At 38.8% G+C, this 17,615-nt stretch overlaps 1 protein-coding gene across 4 annotated transcripts in view; it reads right to left on the bottom strand.

The window, feature by feature from the left end:
• Positions 1-17,615, bottom strand: part of ENPP1 (ectonucleotide pyrophosphatase/phosphodiesterase 1) — a 52,751-nt gene that overhangs the window by 20,014 nt on the left and 15,122 nt on the right. Inside the window, exons 2-9 of one of the 4 annotated variants that reach the window (XM_032101726.1) lie at positions 16,757-16,829; positions 15,193-15,309; positions 12,241-12,366; positions 12,011-12,071; positions 6,997-7,094; positions 3,405-3,484; positions 2,002-2,121; positions 798-907 (exon numbers count right to left, since the gene is read on the bottom strand). In XM_032101726.1, coding sequence (XP_031957617.1) covers positions 798-907; positions 2,002-2,121; positions 3,405-3,484; positions 6,997-7,094; positions 12,011-12,071; positions 12,241-12,366; positions 15,193-15,309; positions 16,757-16,829 — 785 coding nt within the window. Of the gene's footprint in view, positions 1-797; positions 908-2,001; positions 2,122-3,404; positions 3,485-6,996; positions 7,095-12,010; positions 12,072-12,240; positions 12,367-15,192; positions 15,310-16,756; positions 16,830-17,615 lie in introns of those variants that run through there. The other 3 variants (XM_032101727.1, XM_032101728.1, XM_032101730.1) reach the window with 3 other exon arrangements.

Here is a 17,615-nt window from a genome sequence, read left to right as displayed (position 1 = left end):
ATGTCACAAAATAGATTTTCTCCATCAGTTACTGAAGTACACCAACAATAAGCAAGTTGACCTTTAACAAAATGAGGCACCCACAAAATAAGTATTCAATATTTAACATAAGTTCAAGTAACAGTGTATCATCAGTTCCTAGGGAAAAAAAAATATAGGTAGCAAATCAAGAATTAAAAATTCCATCCTACATGAAGGATGTAAGAAGAGAAAATGATCCTAAGATAGAAATGAGAAGCCTGATTCTTGGGCAAGATTTGAGACTATTAAATAAATGGTGATAAATATTTCCATTAAGCAGAAAATGTTTAATTACAGTGAAGAGCAATCACTGACTAAAATATGAGTGCCTTAATGTGAAATATTTTATAATTTGGAACGAAAATCATTTTAAATTGGAACAGCTTACCACAGTCAACAGTAAAACTTTAGTTTTCATGGACAATATCACATCAAAGCCTGATCCATTCCCTGTATGAGAAGTTTGCATTGAAATACTCTACACCAACTACAAAAGGTTTTTATAAATAGAAAGAGTAAAGCACTAGAGCTTCAAACCTAGTTATGCTTAAAGCTGATTTTTACACATCTTACCATAAAAACATTTCTTGATGAATGAAAGGATAATTAAACACTCTACATTATACTGAAACAAAGTTAATTGGATCCTAGACTTTTTTTCCCCACTGCACAAAATTATTTGGAAAAGTAGGGAAAAAAAATATGCTTTCTCTGGCATCTGTCCTGCTGCAATCGTTAAAGTCAAATATTCCTTTGAGACACAGGCATTTACATACCCATTGTATATTTCATACAGGTTTGGAAAGGTGCCATTCACTGCTACGTCAGACCCAGGCCAGAAGAACGTCCCTGCTTTCAGCCCTTGGTACATGGCTGTGAGCCAAATCTGCCGGAGAACATTCGCCATCATTAGTGCCCATCACAGCTGAGAGACTGCCAGGCCCACTGCCACTCTCACCAACTCTGCACCCTTCAGCAAGACCAAAACCTGACAGTTTAATGGAGCACTCCAGTCAATCTAGCCCGTCATTGCTATCTGCAGCCCAGATATACCTTGTAGCCTGAATCCTCGTGGCAAACACTCTCATCCCTGCTGCTGCTACGCCACAGAGAGCCAGGACAGAGGTAGGAACCATTAGTAGAAATGCAATGGTAGAACCATGGTTGGACACCAGGAAGGGGAATTGTCTCAAGAACAGTGACACAAGAAGGGATGGGAATATTCCAAGGACCTACATCCCACACACTCTTGCATATGGAAACAGCATTTTGGTCAGTTCTTTTGATTTTACTGCTGCTCTCATGATTTACAGATTTATGTCTTCTGCATGTTTTCTGCCTACTTCATATATCATTCTCTTCTCAGTGACTGCTGCAAAGTCTACACCTGTGTGTTCTTTCCTCAAGGAAAAAAAAAAAACCAACCTGTCTTCCCCACACTACTAAACAATTGCATCTGGTCCCTTGCTCCCTTGCTATTCTTCAGGCTAGTGCTCACTCCAATTTTTCCCTGCCACTTCATTTTCATGGTAGTCTCATCAGTTTTGCCATAGGTGCGTGACTGAGCTGAGACAATTCCTTCTAAAACCACAAACTTTAGGCTTACGAGTAATTTGGGCAGAGCATAAACCTTTCTTAGTGCTTCTTATTGCTCAAACTAACTGGTCTGTTGATTTCCTCAGAGAAGCTAACTGCAAGCCCACTCATATTAAAAGCAGACCGAAATCTGGTAGCTGTATTAGCTATTTTAAGCCAGCATTCTCCTTAGAGAAAATTCCATTTAAGTTCAAAAAAACCCATTACATTTTGTTTCATTTGTTATTTTGCAGCTCTAGTACAGCAATTCCTGGTGGTGCTGAGTAATGCTTCTTGGCTGACTTAGAAGTACCCTCTGTACTCTTTCGACATCACTATGCATCCAAGCAATACTACGTAACATAACAGGGTGATGTACATTCTCAGAAGGGTATTAATACTTACAGGCTGGCCTTGGTACCACTGTGGATCAAACTTCTCCTTATTTCTAAGGGTGAAAGACGCATTTCTTTTGGGGTCATACATCTTGTTATCAATTATACCATGAGATTCAGGATACAGCCCCTGTAATTGAGAGTATGCCTTGTTGCAACGTTCTAAAGAAAAAGAACCTTCCAGCTACACAAACATGTCCTTCAGACAAATATTGAATACTCTCTTGGTGACTACTACTCCACTAGTAGTTCAGGACTGAAGTTTAGCAGCATCATCTACCATTGCTCCCAAGCCCTGCCTTCCAACTCTTAGTTGGTTCTCAATGAGATTTTTAAAAAATTAGGGAATCTCCTTTGGGATCAAACTGAAATGAGTTCACACATTTGTTGCATCTTTAGTACCAAAGACAAAGCAATTACCTCCATCACATGAGCAAAAGCTCTAGCTGGGATAACCATTACATGAGCAGTGAAAAAGGTGCAGGCACTAGTTCTTCGGTAGTTTTAGCAGATTTTGTGCTCTATCTTTAAGCAGACTAGCTCCTTTATACATTTACATTTATAAGTGATAAAACAACACCACCATTAGGACCTTTCTATTTTTCACAAGAATGGGGATTTGAGATAAAGCTCTGTAGTGTACACCTCATATGGCTGCAGGGCATGATTAATGCCTCTTAGTTGCATATTCAGTCATGGAGATCTGTGAGGATTACACAATTACGCATCTCATTCCTGAACCTGTGTTTCTCACCAAATGCCCTGACAAACTGGGAGGCAAGAAAGTGCAGATCCTAGTATTTGATTGAGTTTTAGTTGTGGCATGATGAAACCAAAATAATCTTCTGGATTCCAACCCTGCATTGTGTTGAAAACCTCCATTTTTCTTTTTCCTCTTATATGCAAGAAGCAGCAAATTTACAAGATCAGCTTTGTGACATTTCTATGCAGGCTTGGGTACAGTCCACCACAGAGTCAACATAAGCATCTTTCCTTGCTCACATCTTCCCCTTCATTTCATAGTCTTCTTTGCATCATGCTAAACTACCTTAAAGAAGTGGAATAAGGTTGGCAACTTAAAGCAGTCAGGCTGCTCCCACTCCAAGAGCAGAAACTGCAATTTAGTGGAAATATTTGCACAAGTGAGGAGTTGTAAAGTGATGTGTGAACTTTTGCCTATATGGGATTTCTCACAGCTACTCTTGGAAGGACTGGATTTACTTACATTAGATCTGGCCACTTAGCTGTAGTGGTATGTAATAGCTGTTAACCTAAATTACATAAATACAATACATACTTCTTCCTACTCTAAAGGGGAATCAAATTATTTTAATAATTCATCAAAATATACTATTGCCTCAGAGGAAACTTGATAAGTAGTAGTGGAAACATATAATATACAGGAATTCTTACTGTAACAATGGAGTAATGGTTGGGAAAGGTTTTTGAAGGATACACTGGTCTCATACTGGAAGTGTATGTTCCACATTTCTCTAGAGGGAGGAACAAAGAAAGTCAGCAAAATAACTGAAATAAAAATCTTGCAAGCTTCTTTCATGAAGATGTATACCTATTAAAAAAACATAAAGCCAAAATATATTTCCGGAAAGTTTTCACTCTTCAAAATTGTGGACTTAATACTTAATTTATCTTCCCATATTCATTTACAAGCTGACTAAATGCCTATTAACACAAATTTTATATATGCCTAATGGCTGACTGCAATGGTCACACGAGCAAAACCTACAGCCTTGTGAAAAGCATGTACAGATAAGAATGAAAAATGAAAGCAATCACACCTTCCAAAGCTGCCCTGGTATGCAATAAGTGCAGTCTGCAGCTTGAGACCAACCAGCCACTTAACCCTGGGTGCTCCCAGAGGTAAAGTGGCCACTGACACAGTGATGCCTGGCTCTCTGAGTCATCTGTCAAATCACCACTTACTTTGCAGTCTTCCTTTCTTGCTTGTGGGGCTTTTAAAATACAAAAAGAAACTCTTAGTCTAGGATGAATGTCAAAGTTTTCTTTATCTCTATATAAAAATCATATGGGTTTAAGGAGATTAGTGTACAGTAATTGCTAGTACGAAGAGGCATTAGCAAGGCCAAAACAACTGAGCAAACCTTATTTAAGAGGTCTAAATTTCCACCAGCAAAAGTGTGGGCCCCAATTTTCAGAAAGAAAAAAAAAAAGAAAACACCTTCATTAACAACTACAAAAATACCAAAACTGTTTCAACAGATGCTAAAGAACCAAAAGTTATGACCCTACAGGAAGAACACCTGGGTCAATCTTCACTATGACTCTGGGTAATTATATAATATAAATAAAATAGAAATTAAAGGCTCCATAAACGTAGAAAGTGTTGCATCAAGGCACTTTGAACTCATTGCATTGGGGCTTTGATTAGATTTCAGTTGAAATAATAAATTTGAGCTAATCCAGATAAAAAGAAGCCAGGTGGGAAAAATAAAACCTCTCAAGTCACACAGACATCCCCTCCCACACTTGTGTTCTGTAGTAACAAATAATCACTTGTACCTTTTTTTATTACAGGAAAACACTTAGCACATTTCAACAATTTCCAAATCTGTTGTTGAGTCTGTTTTCCAAAATCTTAGGTTTCTTGTGTGGGTGGCTGGGGAGGTTGTATTTTGTTTTGTTTTGCTTTTTAAAAGTAATAGAAAAACACACTTCTAAGGTTTTGCCAAAAATCCTAGGGACTTTTTGCTAGCACTTTCCATAAGAGTTGTCTTTATTCTCTTTGGCTTGTTGCCTTAGCTAAAGATGATTTAAGACAAAAGGATCATTTATCTAAAACTTAAAATATCACAGCATAATTGTATATGAAAATGTCTTCTCTGAGTACCACATGCACACAGTAAGATTATTCCTGGGTTCACTAAAATCCCTCAGCTCTATGCAGAATTGTCCATCTTTCAAATAGCAGGGAGAGCAAATGTATAACAAAACTTGGTAAAAGTGAAATTATGATAGCCTTACAGGCATCTACTCTGACAGATTTCTCCAAGGAGACACCAGAATGTCACTGTAAGCATGGCTGAATTAACTGAACCAAATAATGGAAATATTTTTATCTATCAGAATTCTGAACTTGTCATCAAATGCTTTAAAGATGAAAATCCAGGCATTTAGCACAGTTCTAATTTAATGCAGAACCAGGCAGTCCAGTAAGTTACTGAATATGAGCAGCTGTTCACTGCTTTGTAAATGCTGTCATTCTTACCCTCTTTTCGAAAATTGAATAGTCTTATGAATGGATAGTTATGAACTCCAAAATTGTTTAATACAAATTTTCAGCAATAGTCAAGAAATTTATCCACTATTTTTACCTTTCTACACAGAGGAATAGATTTCATTACTCTTTTCTGAACAGTAGAATCCTGCAGGAGTACTTACTCACTCATATAGAAGTTAATCTTTACAATATGACTGCTTCCAGCATTTTTGGTGCCTAGACACATGGAACGTGAAGCACAGAGATTTGAAGCCACAGGACCTCAGTGTTATGGAATATACACCTCAGTAACACCAATTTTCATTCATGAGATTGTTTTTCTCTTGCTGAAGAAAATTTGCATTATCTGAGCATTTCACCCACTATTTTACTATGAGGGAAAAAAGAAGAAAGCTGAAGATCCCATAGCACATTATATTGCAAAAGCCTTCTAGCGAATTACAAAAAAATGCTCCAGAGTACTTTAGAACTGTAAATATAATGCAGAATTAATACTTGCCCCCAGACTATTCCTCATTTTATTTATGTATTATTAATCTTTTAAAAATGTAAGTTTTGACCATCAAAAACTTTGTTGTTCTGGAGAAGTGAAATTACTTTGACGAAGATTCAAAGATATTTGTATTTCTTAGTGGTCAGAATTTATCATGGGTTCAGTGCAAATAGAAATACAAGCTTATTATAGAAGTCAATGAGAGAAGCCTCACTGCAGTCTACCCAGACCAAAGAATGAGGAAAGTGTACATGGGGAAGTAGATTTGGAAGACTGGAAGCCCTACAGATGCTTTGTGACACTGCTGTCTTGTATCTCAGGCAGAGCTAGAATAATTTGTACTAGCCAGCCTCTCCTAGAAATGTCCCAGAAGCCTTCTCCAGTTTAAATTTTTTATAACTGCATCTAATGAAAACTTTGCAAGTGCCTCATTTTATTCTAGCATGGAACAAAATTAAAAAGAAACCAAAACCTCAAATACATCTGCGAATTGTTATGCTCTGGAACACATCAAGTTGTAACAACCACTGTAAAAAAAAAAAAGCAAGTATTTTTACTGATTTATTTTTAGTCAAACTGAAACCAGGCACCCCAGGTAGTAATTTATGAATGTCAAGAAGATTGGCGTATTTTTCAGACAAGAAATACCATCAGTTCTCTACAGACCACAGCCAAAACAGAAACAGGAAAAGTAACTAAAATTATTTAGACACTACAAAATCAAGTAAGACACTAAAAAAGCTGGGGAATATTTCCTCTGGAAATGTTTGTTAAATTAAGGCTTTCTTGGATGCATCATATTTCTACCAGCCCTTGTATATCATCTCTTCTTAGTCTCTTCCTTCTCTGTCTACTTTTTCCAAATATAATCAAATACTTTTTATCTTGCTTTCCATTTTCCAAAGCCATTCCAACTAAATATGAGATGATATGCATTATAGAGTAAAAAGAATCTACTTCTATTTTGAAGAAATAAAGTAATCTCACAGCAAAAACCATCCACCTCCTAAATATAACAGGGGCTATCATTTATAAGATTTCACTGAAAATCGAAAGGGCCCCTTCCTCATGCCATCTCTCTCTCTTGCCCTTCCACTCTCCCACACCTCACTTCCCTGTGCATGGGTGTTCTTTAGGGCAACAACTTCCACATTCATGGCAGAAGAGTGAGGATTTTAAAGAGTGAGCAAAGCTGCATCCATGTTTTTTCAGGTAAGACGTCATAATATTTCTTAGACAAAGAAACTACTCACGTAATTTGCTAATAACAGGTAGAAGGCCACCCCAAGTCTGCAAATATTCTGCTCTGAAGCCATCCAATGAAAATAGTAATACTGGAGACTTGGTAAATCTGAACAAATAGAAATTGAATATTAAAAGACAGTCTCTGAGAAACAGTTTCCTATCACTAATTTCAAGAAAGTTTCCCCCAAACAGTGGGAATGTTCATTATGGGGCTATAAACCAGGCCGAGGAAGTCCTCCTAAGCAGGAGGGTTTGCAGGCTGGCACAGTGGTGAGCACACAAGCCATCGGGTTGAAGGCTGGCAGAGCAAACCCTGCCCAAAGAGGCTGAGGTTTGCAGTGGGGCATGCACAGAAAAGCCATGTCAAGGTCTGATTTCAAACACACCCATAAAGTGAAGAACAAGCCAAGATGCTCAGATGATCCATCTGGTAGGTTTGGTACTCCTTATCTTGAAATCAGTCCCACTGAAGCAACATTCAGCCCCTCCAACCCCACTCTCCCACCCCAATGTAAGAGCAGGGAAAGAAGGCAATGTAAAGCCAAACTTTCCTTTATTCACTTTGCTCCTGAACAACCTGTAACCTAGCTGAAAAAAAGGATTCCTTTTTATATATATACAGTGCACAGAACTGTAAGCAAGTCTAATGTACAGGGTCTGTTAAATCAGCAAATAAAACACATACTCTTCCTTTCATCTTACAAAGATTATCTAACCAAAAAGAACTTGCTTCCTGCTCCAGACGTACCACCAATCTCCAAACTCAAAATATGGCCCTGCGACTGGAAACACTGTAATAGCATTTCTGCCAGAATTTGACGGATAAATTCAGAAACTGACTTCACTGGAACCAACACAAATAAATTCTCCCCTTACAGTCTCCACAGGACCTACGTTTTCCAGTCTTGACTTGTTCCCAGATTCAGCCCTGTTCAAACAACTTCTCTCCAACTGTAAGTACTTAAAACATTGCATCACAGACAGGAATAGTAACTTCCGTAACATCAGTAACTTCTTCCTTGAAGAAAACATACCCTGTGTTTGACCTATAGACATGAGGGCATGTGAGACTGGAAAAAAAAAAAAATCACTGCTGTGCAGCAATAACTACTGAAAATATGGAATTTCATAATACAATTGAATATATTTTATCTGTTAACTGCAAGCTCATTTTCCCTTTTTATATTTACAAACTGTAAAATTAAAATGCCTTTTTTTTTTTAACTGTTATACTTTAGTTTCCAAAAATAAAACAGTGAGGATAGAAGACAAATATTATTTATAAACTGTTGACAATTTCTTTAGTGATGTACCCCACAAAAAAATCCAAACAGTCATTTACAAATGAAACATTTATAAGCTGTGTGTCAGTCAAAGAAACTAAAGAATAATCAGGCAACCAAAACATGTCTATCCTAAGAAAATTTTAATCAACAATTTGGACAACTGTTCAGCCGAAAGGATTTCATTAGTCAGAACTGTTACATAGCCTACCCTACACCCCAGACAGAATAAGACTTTTAAATGCATTTTTAAATGCATTTCTAAGATGTATTTTTGTAGCCTGCTTTTTAATTCATATGGCACAAGTGGGAACAAGAAATTAATGATTTTTAGGTCAAAACTAAAGCCCTTGGGCAGAACAGAGTAAGGAAACTTTATGCACTACCTTCACCCATATTACAAGTATTTTTTTGCACCACATATTCTGATCTCTGCAAGTTTTGAAAATACCTTCTCCATGCCCCTTCCTGCTCAATAAATTGATTCACTTCAACGTAGAGGTCTAAAAATCTTCACTGCAAAGTTCTGTGCAATGAAATATGAACCTTGAGGCAAAGGCTGTTCAATATTACTTACCAACAAGTCTAACCTAAAAAAGAAAAAAAACCAAACCAAAACCAGAAAACCCCACCAAACTTAAAACAACCACTTAGAAAGGGACTTTACGCAGCTGTTTCTGGTTTGGCATTTACAAGTAAACCAACTGTTAAATACATGTTTTGGTTGTCTGCAAATCTAGCTACAGACCCCTTCGCACATGTAAAATTAAACTTGGCAAAATAGGCCATTGCCACAATGAGGGCAACTGGCCATTTCACTTTTTTGTATACTCTACACACGCCAAAACTCATTTATTTAGTGGTCTGCCCTGGTGCTCAGGGAAGCAAAGTGTGACAGACCATGTTAAACTGCACTCCCTTTGGAACAGCTCCAGTAAATTCCCCAGGCAAACTGACCCAAGCTCCATTCCAAGGTATATCTGCCACTTCCATGCATTTCTCCTGCCAGTAGCCAAGACTGCACTTGCTACTTCAGAAATGGGCTGTCATGAGCAACCAAGCCTGGGAGGCTCAAGTTTTGGTCCTGCCAGTGATTCATGCTGGCTGCGTCCAAACAGTAAGATGAGCGTGTTTCACAGCTCTTGGATAAATAGGTGTGCCACAGTCACATCCTGACTCCAAACTGAAGGAAATGCAGTAGCAATTATCCCCTCCTATAAACCGGCCTCTATGGAAACATTATGCAGGCAACATAGGCTTGCTGTGGTCTAGTAGGTTCACAGTCTGGATGATCAAGAGCCCAGAACCATGGAATACATTGCCAAGTTGACCTACCTCACTGCAGGCAGGTTAGACCATAATTAAAAGAAAAAAAAGAAAACAAAATAGAAGGAAAAGAAAGTTCCCTTGCAAAGCTTAACGAAGTACACAGAAAACTTCCTATCCCACACACATTCATACACTACTGCCTATATACAGCCATAAAGCACAGATGAACAGCTTTCTGTCCCACTAAATGTACAGAAAGCCTCAACAGAAGGCATAAGAGCAACCTCCAGGTATACAGAGAGATCAGCAAAGAGGAAAGGAATCAGATGCTCTTCCAGCTTAATGAAGATAGAACAAGTAGTAATAGGCCTGAAGTACAGAAAAAGACATGAGGACAAAAAGACATCAGTAAAGCCATCTATGTAAGTACTAGGATAAACTGCTTGAGTAGGTTTGAATTGTCTGAGTATTATTTCACTCCTAGAGCAGCAGGAAGACTAGATCACTCCTCAGATCTTACAGCCTATTAACTTTATAACCCTATTAAGCAACATAAAACCCAGTTTTGGAAAGACTTAGGTGTGTACTTAATTTTAAGCAGTTGATCAGTCTCATTGAAATCAGTGGGATTTCTCACATTAAGCACCTCATCGAATGCTGAGTAGTCTTTTGTCTATTCTGCACCACAGGAACAGCTAAAACACAGCTAAAATTAAAACAGAATAAAACCAGCAACCTGAACCCACAAAATATCTGTTATCCTGAAGTCTCAAAATTAATACTGCAACTAAAGTCACCTGCACTCCTGCCTACCACACAGCATAGGAAGAAGTGGATTGTTTACAGAGTTGTGACTTTCAGGAGAGGCTTGTGTGCTAATAGTCGGAGATGAGACTTCAGTCAACACTGCTTGATTCAACTTTGACCACATATCACCCTTTCCTGGGCTGGGTTTTATTGCAACATTTTGGGGTTTACCAGGATTAAAACAATTTTAGAAGAGTAACTATGTATCCCTTTCATGAGCTGAACAGAAAAAACAAACAAAAAACCCTGAAAACAAGTTAACCCACAGGAGTTGCCCTACGGCATTTGTGTCAATAACTTTGACTGTGGATCTGCACAAGACTTGTTTGTTTACCAACCTCTTGGGGGCAACGCTTCCTAACCTTGCATTAGGGAAATCAGCATCCTAAACTCAGTTCCCAGCACAAAGTCCCAAATGGCTCCTGAACTCAGAACAAAAGTTAATGAGAAAAACTTCAAGAACATCCTGGCTATCACCTTCCTCCATAGGGGATTACTGGGGACTTGGACTACAAGCTGGACAGAAGCTTCTGTTTCTGTCCTGAAGAAGGTTCTGACATGTCAGCATCTGTTAGTGCTCTGAACCAGAATGAAGGGTACTCAGTTGGTATGAAATATTCCAAAAAGTTATGTATTTTGTTTGACATTATAACTCCAATGAATAAATATAGCATGATTTAAATATCTTAATTCAAAAAAGTAATGACATAAGAACAAAATAAAATGGTTTTACTTTACTAGAAATATCCCATCGCACTATAATTTCAAAACCAAAATAAAATAGGTCTGATTTTTTTGATACTTGTCAGACAAGAACATAATTGAATTCAACTTATCCCATAACATATCTAGCAAGTATTTACTAGTGGAACATATTTCAATCAAGAATTTAAGTCACTTCTATTGATAGCTTAGATATACAATCATAGTTTATAGTCAACTTCAGCTATGAAGTTAATTTGAAGATCCCACAGGAAAAACAGTTCAAGAAATACAGGCTTTTTTTCCTGGCTGAGAGCTTTGCTGTACTATTCAAGCCTGAGTGCTGATGCCATAAACCACATGAGTCATTCCTCACAGTGTATACATAACTTGCAGGAACAGGCCCAATGTGGAGCTGAGCCAGAGAATACAAGGATCCCATGGCACTTTACACCTTTTAAAGAAAGTAATTCAGACAGCTTGCAAATAGTGTTGTCCCACTGCTGGTGGAGCTGGAACAGCAATCTGCCCATATTTTGCAGTTTTGAGGCTGGAAAATGCACGCTATTGGAAAGGTCTTTTAAAGTGACAAAGGAGGGAAGCAATCTCAGGAGTCTAAGATTGCTGGATGGGTCCCAAAATATTTGGGATGGTGGGTATTGTAGCACATGTAGGTCAATAATACAGCTGGCAACCAGGCAGAGGTGCCCAGGGCACACATGTCTGTGAGACACAGCAGGGTTGAGGAAGAGGCATGTCTTGCAAGTCAAGCAAGTGCTGGGATAGAGCAACCTGATCTGTTAGTAAGCACCACCAAATGCTGGCTGAACAGGTGTTCCTCTCTGTCTGGCAGCTACTTTTACTGTGTAAAGCAGGTCCCAGGAAGGCACAGCAGGGAAAACAATCTCAAAAATGAAATGCAAGCAAAGAGCAGAGCTATGCAAATATACAATTTCCTCACCCTTTTGGACACTGAGGTTCAGTAATGTCCTCACACTCTTCTTCAACCCAGCTTGCCTCTCCTTAAAAAAATAAATTGCACTCATTTGTTTAAGACAGTACATTCTTACTGACACATGCAAGGTTTTTTTCATTTTACCGGATGCTTTTAAAGTCATATTATGTTCTTGCTCCTTTTATCCAACTATGGGTACATATGAAAGATGGTAGTAATTTGTTGATAATATTTACCTTTACAAACAGCTTGATAATTGACACAGCAATCTTTGCTTTCCACACAATCATCTGAACAGGAACAACGATATTCTGGTCGCCTCTTTTCTCCACACCTGAATTTATTGCAGGTCCATATGTGGGCTAAAAAATGGGTGAGAGAGAAGGACAGCACAATGATTAATACTGCTGTAAGTCCAGAACTAATAAACCAAGTGTTAAGTTCAGTCTCAAATCTTTACTCACTGAGGAACAGTCCTCATGTGTAATAGAGATGATGAGTTATCTCATACATGCATGGCATCACAAACTTCGGCACTTCAGGAAATGAAAACACCCATGACTAGGTATCCAAGAGCATAGTCATCTGAATACAACTATGCAGCATATGGGTATAAATATCACAGATCAGAAAGAATCCTTTTTAAAGATCTCCTGAAATATGGTAATTTATGTGGGTTTAATCTAGTAAGATCATACTATATAAAAGTTTCCAAAAAACTCCCCCAGAAAAAAAAAACCAAATTGAGTCTGAATTTGGAATGCCTAGAAAACACTGAGCAGCACTAACTTATTCTGACTTGCATTTGAAGTCACAATATATTTTACCAGTCATCATCAGACACTCCAGCCTCGTTCAGCACCTCTTAGGCACAGGCATCACTACCACTATTTAAGACTCGATACTTAAGCTCACAGGAAGACCTACTGACTTCAGCTCCACCGCTGACTTTATTAGAGAACAACGCTGGTTTCTCTGAATGGCATATTCCATTACATCGTATCATCTGAAGACCTGGATGTCCTGGTTGAACATGAGCCAGCAGTGCCCTGGCAGCCAGGAGGGCCAGCCCTGTCCTGGGGGGGCATCAGGCACAGCATCGCCAACTGGGCAAGGGAGGGGATTGTCCCACTCTGCTCTGCACTGGGGCAGCCTCACCTCGAGTGCTGGGGGCAGTTTTGGGTGCCACAATGTCAGAAAGACATTAAACTATTAGAGAGTGTCCAAAGGAGGGCCATGAGGATGGTGAAAGGTCTGGAGGGGAAAGTGTATGAGGAGCAGCTGAGGTCACTTGGTCTGTTCAGCCTGGAGAAGAGGAGACTGAGGTAAAGCCCCATTACAGTCTTCAACATCCTCACAAGGGGAAGGACAGAGGCAGGTACCAATCTCTTCACTCTCATGAACAGTGACAGGGCTCAAGGAAAGAGCATGAAGCTGAGCCAGGTGAATTTTAGGTTAGGTATCAGGAAAAGATTTTTCACCCAGAAGCTGGCTGGGCACTGGAAAAGGCTCTCCAGGGAAGCGGTGACCAAGTTCAAAAAGCATTTGGACAACACTCTCAGGCACATGGTGTGACTCTTGGGGTGTCCTGTGCAGGGCCAGGAGTTGGACTTTATGATGCTGATGGGTCCCTTCCAACTCAGCATATTCTGTAACTCTGTGATTTTGTTATCAGTCATAAGCACAAATAAATCCTTTACATTCAATGAGGACAAACACAAGTGAATTTACCAGTTGAGTGACACTTAAGTGAAGATCTTAACATGGAAGCCAAATCTAAATGTTTGAACAGAGAACACTCAATGATTTTCATACATGACCAGCAATTAGAAATCCCTAAAAGCATTGCCAGGAAGTTAAACTCACTTTCAGATTACTGTATTTCAGTAATTCCATTAATATCAAATAGATCTTTACTTCCATGAGAGAGAGAAGAATCTATTATGGTTCTAGTTACATGATGCTATTTGATTCTCCACTGATGTTAAGGCTGATTTAAAAAAAAAAAACAAACACCATCAATCAATTCATTTGCATTCTTAGTGCTAAGACAGACTCTCCAGTTTGTTTTTAAAAAATCTTTATCCACAAGGGGAGTGATGTAATAAAACAGAGTAAAACCCATGTGACTATGTACCTGGATATATCAACTATGTATGTGTAACCTGACCTTTCAACAGCAGTCAATTGAAGCAGGGATCTGAGCTCAGTTTAATTTTTTTGGTTTTCAAAGTCCACATTGGAATTTTAAATGTATCAATGTGACCTCATCCAGACATTAATCAAATGCATTTAAAGAGGAGTGAGAAGAAAAAATGTTATCTGAAAGGAATGCTGCATTTGAAGCATTAAGGCAAAACCAAAGTAGATAAAATAGTCGAGTTCTGTCCTTGGTGTTCTACCCGCACTAACACCTTTCCCTGTGAGATTTCCCCAACATATTTTTCACACATTTGCCTATCTGACCTTTGCCTTCTGGCAACTCATGGCAGCTGCTTCTCATTTCGCAATCCTTCACCAGTGCAATCTGTTTTGTTGTCCTGCCTTGACTCGTGCTCACGATCCTTGCTTCACACCCAGGCTGGGGAGTTACAAGGCAGAGGGCCTGAGCAGCTGGGTAAGGAGAGATGGCAGCTCTCACAGAGATGCTCTGTCCTTCCCCCTTTTCACTCAGGCAATGGTAGACAAATGCAATATGCAGAATGCACTTCTATTCCAGGCTTGCCCAAGGACGTAGGAGTTATCCCTGATGCCAGGAACAATGCAGATCACTGTTGTCTCACCACCAGAGAACAAACAGCTGGCTAAGACCTCCATTTGTTGTTGTTCCTCCTCCTTCCAAGGGGGAGGGCAGCAGCACAGTCTGTTGCAGTGTCTCTCCTCAGGGAAAGCCAGCCTACTGGCTATGTCAGCTCCTAAGTAGTCCAGCTGGGTGAAACCCAAGCTTTGTTTGTGTGAAACAGCAGCAGTACCACCATCACCACTGCAACTCCACCCAGGAATGCAACACAGAGAGCACAAAAAGGGGGAGATGAGTGGCATCAGAACCACTCTGCTATTCAGTAGCCCCACTTTATTCTCACAGCCCATCTGAAGTAAGTCCTGACCACAACAGTACTCACATATGCTGAGCTGTCCCTTGTCAAAGAACAGGAGAGATTGCTCCCTCAGCTTTTTTCCATCCTTACCTGGTTGTATACATGTTTCCTGGTAATCTAAGCAGCAGTTTCCAAGCTTGACACAATCTTTATCACAACGGCAGCTTCCAAAGGTCCTTTCAAAGCAACGACCTTTGCAGGTTTTCACTGTAATATTGGATAGTGTTAGATGTCAGTGGCTGAGCCCAAATCAGTCAACATGCAAAAGAAGCTAGTACAGTCAGCGTGTGAAATGACACACTTGGCCATTCCACAACTTACAGCGTGGCTGCAAAAACAGTGACAGCCAAAGGAAAGTCTTGTTCCAACCAAATGCTTATTTCTTCTTACTGAACAAAAATATTTTTTCATCATGTTGAACAAAGAGTTCTGTTCTGTTTTATGAGGAACATGGTGTTTCTGTACAGCAGAAACAAATTAAATAAAAGACTACAATTCTAGTTGTGACTGTCCTTGCCTTTCTGTGTCACAGGAAGATGTGAGTACAGTCACTCAGAATATGCAAGATCTCAAGACAAAAAGTGGGGTGTTCCAAAGCAGACACAAGAGATACAAACTTGAGTATACTGCTCACTGGTTTATTTTTTGCTCAATTTTAATATGAAAAAAAGAAAAAAAGACATAGAATTCTTCTATTAGACTGGGGTTGCTGAGGGCAGGAGAATACTCCCCACTCCCACCCCAAAAAAACAGCAAAAACAAATCAAAAAACAACCACCAAAAAAAAACCCAACCAACCAGAAACTGGTGATGTGAAGGATTAACAAAACTTAAGAATTTCGTCACACTGTCTAATCACCAGAAGGGAGTGAGGTAAATCCTCCATCATTTGGCTCCTCTTCTGAAGAATCTTGAGGTGTGTGATATGAGGAAAATGAGATAATAATGAACCAATACTGCAAAGCTGTAATAAAATGAGAAGAAACCTATATATATTATAATAGAAGTTTTATAAACTGAACTTCTGTTAAAAGTCATTGTTTGTCCAACTTCAAAATTATTCTTCATAGTTGTTCCCAACGTGAAGCCTAATTTCTTAAAAAAAAAAATCTTTCGTAACCTTCTACCTGAAGAAACTTCACCATTGAAAAAACCACATATTTTTCAGGACAGAAAATAGACAGAGGAATTCCACAAGGAATGTTTTCAGGCTACGATTCTAACCAGTAAAAAAATAACTTTTTTTTTCATTCATAATTGACTGGAATAGATGAAAAACAAATGTTCCAGGACAACATGAAATAGAAGTTGTTGCGTTTTGTTGCTTTGTTTTTTTTTAATGGTGAACTGAGAAAAGCCAGCCATGTGACATCACCACAGTGAAAGTTGGGATACACGGAAGCTGCCAGACCAGACACTGAGTACCAGGATCTCTACCTCTCAAATGAGTACACACAAGAATTGAGTACACCTGAGGTTTATTTTCTGGTATTTTTATTCCCCTCTTACTGATATTGCTTCAAGCAGTGCATGCAATCCTCTTCCTGCAGCAAGAAGGGTGGCATTGTGATAATATGAAACTTTATGCACTAAAAGGAAAAAAAAAAAAAGGAGTTGCTCAGTAATATTACTAAATAAAAGACATATTATTTACCATCTTTTGAACAGCTAGGCTTCAGGCCAAATATACATCCTAGGATTGTCGTTAACATGCAGACACAGAGTACCTGTGGGACAGGAAGGAAAAGAAAATAATATTAAATTACCACTGAATGGTTTTGAAAGCACTCTTTTTCTCTATAACGCTATACAATTGCACTGAAATTCATAAACATGCTGATTAAGAGGCTGATTTCACTGTTCTCACTTCCACAAGTAGCTATGTTGTTTGCAATTAATTACTAGTGTATGAACATGCTTGTGACAACTGGGCCTATGCATATAATTTCTTCTCAAGTCATTTAGCATAGACATATCATCATGTCTTTCTTGATTTCTTTTATATCATTCTTTCATGATGATATATTTCTATTTCTTACATATTTTATAGAAACATTTTTACTCCACTTTCCTTCCTCTTACATTGTTCTAAGAAGGTGAAACAGACTACAAACAGAAGGCAAAGCCCTTAAGTGATACCTATAATTTTCTCAGGCAGGAAAACCCTTTCCCACTTCCTAGGATCCAGTTCATACTAGATCTGGGTCCACACCATGGTAAGCAACTGTGGGATGTCACATTAAGACTGACCACAGTGTCTTGCACTGACCAGAAACTATGGCTGTGTTCCTTTTGGATTCTGGATGCACTGAAGTTATCAAACAAGTAGTGTATTTTCCTTGCCCAGCATTTTAGGGCAAGATTTAATGCCTACTCAAATACAGGCACAGATTTCTTTTAACCTCATAAAGTATTGGATTTGGTCCATAAACTCTTTAGAAAAAGTATACATAGTATCAGTGCATACACAGTAATTAAAGAGAAGCCAACAATGCAGTTACAACAGCCATTTT

The sequence above is a fragment of the Corvus moneduloides genome, chromosome 3 (genome assembly GCF_009650955.1).
Source record: "Corvus moneduloides isolate bCorMon1 chromosome 3, bCorMon1.pri, whole genome shotgun sequence".
Classification (NCBI taxonomy): Eukaryota; Metazoa; Chordata; class Aves; order Passeriformes; family Corvidae; genus Corvus; species Corvus moneduloides.
The sequence above is the reverse complement of the archived record's forward strand: the minus strand, read 5'-3'. Positions and strand labels throughout refer to the sequence as shown.